At 38.9% G+C, this 3,468-nt stretch overlaps 1 protein-coding gene across 1 annotated transcript; it reads left to right on the top strand.

Moving 5' to 3' along the window:
• The first annotated feature begins 307 nt into the window (after window positions 1-307).
• On the top strand, window positions 308-2,706 carry uqcrfs1 (ubiquinol-cytochrome c reductase, Rieske iron-sulfur polypeptide 1). Its single transcript, XM_014007147.1, has 2 exons — window positions 308-561; window positions 1,697-2,706. The coding sequence occupies exons 1-2, from the start codon at window positions 351-353 to the stop codon at window positions 2,305-2,307; spliced, it is 822 nt and encodes a 273-aa protein (XP_013862601.1). The 5' UTR covers window positions 308-350; the 3' UTR covers window positions 2,308-2,706.
• Window positions 2,707-3,468: the final 762 nt, after the last annotated feature.

Here is a 3,468-nt window from a genome sequence, read left to right on the forward strand (position 1 = left end):
TATTATTATTATTATTATTTAATTGGGGCATTTTAAGTGAATGTGTTTATTGATTGATCCATAAATCTACTTTATTTTCTAATTATGTCAGTTTCGGTCCTCCATACTAATACACTGTCGTAGAAGTTGGATAGCTGTTTTTTGTTTTTTTTTTTACAAAACCCTGAAAACTTTAAAAGGTAGCAATGCACTGCGTTTTTGTGACTTTCACTTGTTTTGAATGCGAAACGTGCTGACATTGGCTGGTTTTACGTAAGGCGTGCATGCCACGTGATTGTTTAGATCCGCCAGCACGTAGCGTGCGTAGTGAAGTCACTCAAACAAGGTCGTTGTAACAGCAGCAGTTAAAGATGATGTCCCTAGCTGCCCGATCAGGGGCATTTTCCCCTTATATGCAGGCTACGGCGTTTACAGTCGCCGGACCCCTGAAAGCGCTGGTTCCCGGGGTTGTTATGAAGGGAGAAAAGGTGTTGATGGACCCGAAGAAACCGTTCCTTTGCCGCGAGTCGCTAAATGGCCAAAGCCCGAAGACGGGGCCTGCTGTAACAGCTAGCATTAGCGGTGAGTCGTGTCATTGACTGTGGTACCCTCCAAAGCTAAGAGTCGTTTTATTCCAAGCATTAAAATTCTARGTTAAGTACTACAGGCTGTGTCTGAAAAGAAAAACGAGATTTTGAGGCACGTGGTTTATATTCTCTCCACGTATTATGCTGTTTGGTTTTAGTTGTGTACGTATGCACCAGGTTGTTGGCTAACTAGCGGTTAGCACAAGATGCTACATTCAAGGGTCAGTGTTGTTAGACTGAAGGCGTGTAAATGGGTTGAACATTAGGACACATTAGTTTAGTCAGGCTTATTAARTTTGTTTTTGTGTTTTATTCTGATAGCTGTGTTTTGTTGTTCTTTGCATTACTGCAGCACACAGTGACTTGTCCTGAACACAAGAAATTGAATGTGGGGAACATTGAGGAAAAGAAAACTGTAGACTATTTACTGTATAGTTTTTTTTTGTGATGTATGTAGCTTATAATATCTGTTAGGATTAAAACAAAGTGACTTCAGTTTAGTGGTGCATGCATTCATTTAGAAAGGTTTATAATTGAAAATCAGTGATTACATACTCTTTGCAGTGTTGTCAACAACAGTACATTTTACATTTATAACAAACCTAATTGCATTTGTTAGGATTACACAACATAGTACTTCTAACTTTATTTCTCTAATAATTATAACATAATATTCAAACTACAATTAGTCTGTTTTTTATGCTTAATTGTTTTTTTTTTTTTTCTAATTTCTTTTCATACATTGGACTTAAATTTAGGACACTTGATTTAAAATTAATTTGCAACCAAACTTAGAGCCCCAAGTTCGATTCAAACTGAGACACCTAAATTTTACATTCTTGTTTATTTGAGTGCTGCCCTTAAATCTGTCAGACACTAAACATTAGTTGACCCCAACAATGAGGATATTTTTTCTGCATTTTTATTTAGTACATTTCACTTGTCTGTGTTTCTTACACCAAATTTTAAAAATATAGTACAGTAACAAGGAGAGTAATACTATTTTGAATTGCATGAGTTGTTTGTTTCAGTTTTATAGAAGGAGGATATGTTATTAGTTCTGTGTGTGTTGGTATTTATTTTTCTCAGTGATACCTTCAGTTGAACTGATGATGGATTGTTTTTTGCAGGCTCTGCCGGAGTCCGATTCGCCCACACAGACATCAAGGTACCAGACTTCACCGAGTACAGGCGTCCACAGGTGGTCGACCCCCAAAAATCATCGCAGGACAGCAGTGAACACAGGAAAGTCTTCTCTTACATGATGACGGGAGCTACAGCTGTAGTGAGTGTCTACGCTGCCAAAACGATGGTCACAAAGTTTGTGACCTCTATGAGCGCCTCGGCCGATGTCATGGCCTTATCTAAGATCGAAATCAAGCTCAACAAAATCCCCGAAGGCAGTAACATGACCTTCAAGTGGCGAGGTAAACCTCTGTTTGTACGTCACCGCACTGAGAATGAGATCGCTGCAGAGGCTGCTGTCAACCTCGCCGGGCTACGACACCCTCAGCATGACAAGGACCGGGTCGTGAATCCCAAATGGCTCATTGTCCTGGGAGTGTGCACGCATCTGGGCTGTGTGCCTATTGCTAATTCTGGTGATTATGGGGGATACTACTGCCCATGTCATGGCTCTCATTATGATTCCTCGGGTCGCATCAGAAAAGGCCCTGCCCCTCTCAACCTGGAGGTTCCCTACTACGAGTTTCTAGATGATGACACMGTGGTTGTGGGATAAACAGCACTCACTATACCGAGATGGCTCAATACTTCAGCTTTCCGTTYAAACATAAAGATGTACAGTAGTCAGAATGTGTTGAGGTAGCTGCTGCTGATGCAGCATCTCGTTCAAACATAGCAACACATCTGCCAGCAGTTGCTGTTACTGTCATACAGTCCTGTTAAACATGACCGTGAAGGCTGATGTCTGCTTTACTCTGGTCTTTTAAATACACACATAAAAAATCTACAGTAAACTAATTGGTCACAATGAAGAAGCCATCTCCTTGTTTTCATCKGTCAGAAATGTAAATGTAAAATACAACACCTGCTTATCTTATGGTAAAATCCATCCTGTTATCAGAAAATATGTTGTGCTCAGGTGTGGTCAATAAAAATTATTATATTTGACAACAGTGATTTGTGTCAATTTTATTYATTTTTATGTAAAAATGTTTTAAACCAAAAAAATATGTAGTGGTTTCAACGGGTGAAAGCTCAGATTTAAATTACATTTTTACAATGTCAGCAAAAAACATCCATATGCATGTTTTTAGTTCTTCTTTTAAAAAGAGGACTCCATTCTTATTTTTGTTTGATCACAGAGCACAAATGAGTGCGTTATAAAACACGTTGGCTACATTATAAGAAAAAAAAAAAAGTCCCCTAATCAGTTTGGACAATTCCTATGAAAGCATGGGTGTGGTTTTCCATTTTTTAAWGATTGTCAAAAAAATTAATTTGCACCAAAGTGATCCCTGGGTGCCACGTTACTGAAACAATTTAGATGTTGAATGCCGTAAAAGTGCAGATGCTCTTGTTTTCAGGAGAACAAAAATCACACGTCTCAGGAAGTTTGATACACCGTTGTCAGTAAAACTATCCAGGGTTTATTTTTGCAGCAGTCTGAGCTCTGCTTGGCTTTAGTTTTTCAACCTTGATTTCTTAGAAAGAAGGCAAGTTCTCCAAAGCGATGTCTTGTTGAAGCTTGCTGTAGTTGTTTCCCAAATAAAATAAGGCCACAAAAACTTGAAGCTGTTCAGCATGTAAAATATAATGATGCTCTGCGTGTGCAGGAAACTCTTCACAATTTATGGTTGTAGATAATTTAACCGCCGTAGGCAGATGTCCCTCTAAATAAAATACAGTATGGCTCCAGTAGAGCAACGAAAATTTCTCY

The sequence above is a fragment of the Austrofundulus limnaeus genome, unplaced genomic scaffold (genome assembly GCF_001266775.1).
Source record: "Austrofundulus limnaeus strain Quisiro unplaced genomic scaffold, Austrofundulus_limnaeus-1.0 Scaffold40, whole genome shotgun sequence".
Lineage (NCBI taxonomy): Eukaryota > Metazoa > Chordata > Actinopteri > Cyprinodontiformes > Rivulidae > Austrofundulus > Austrofundulus limnaeus.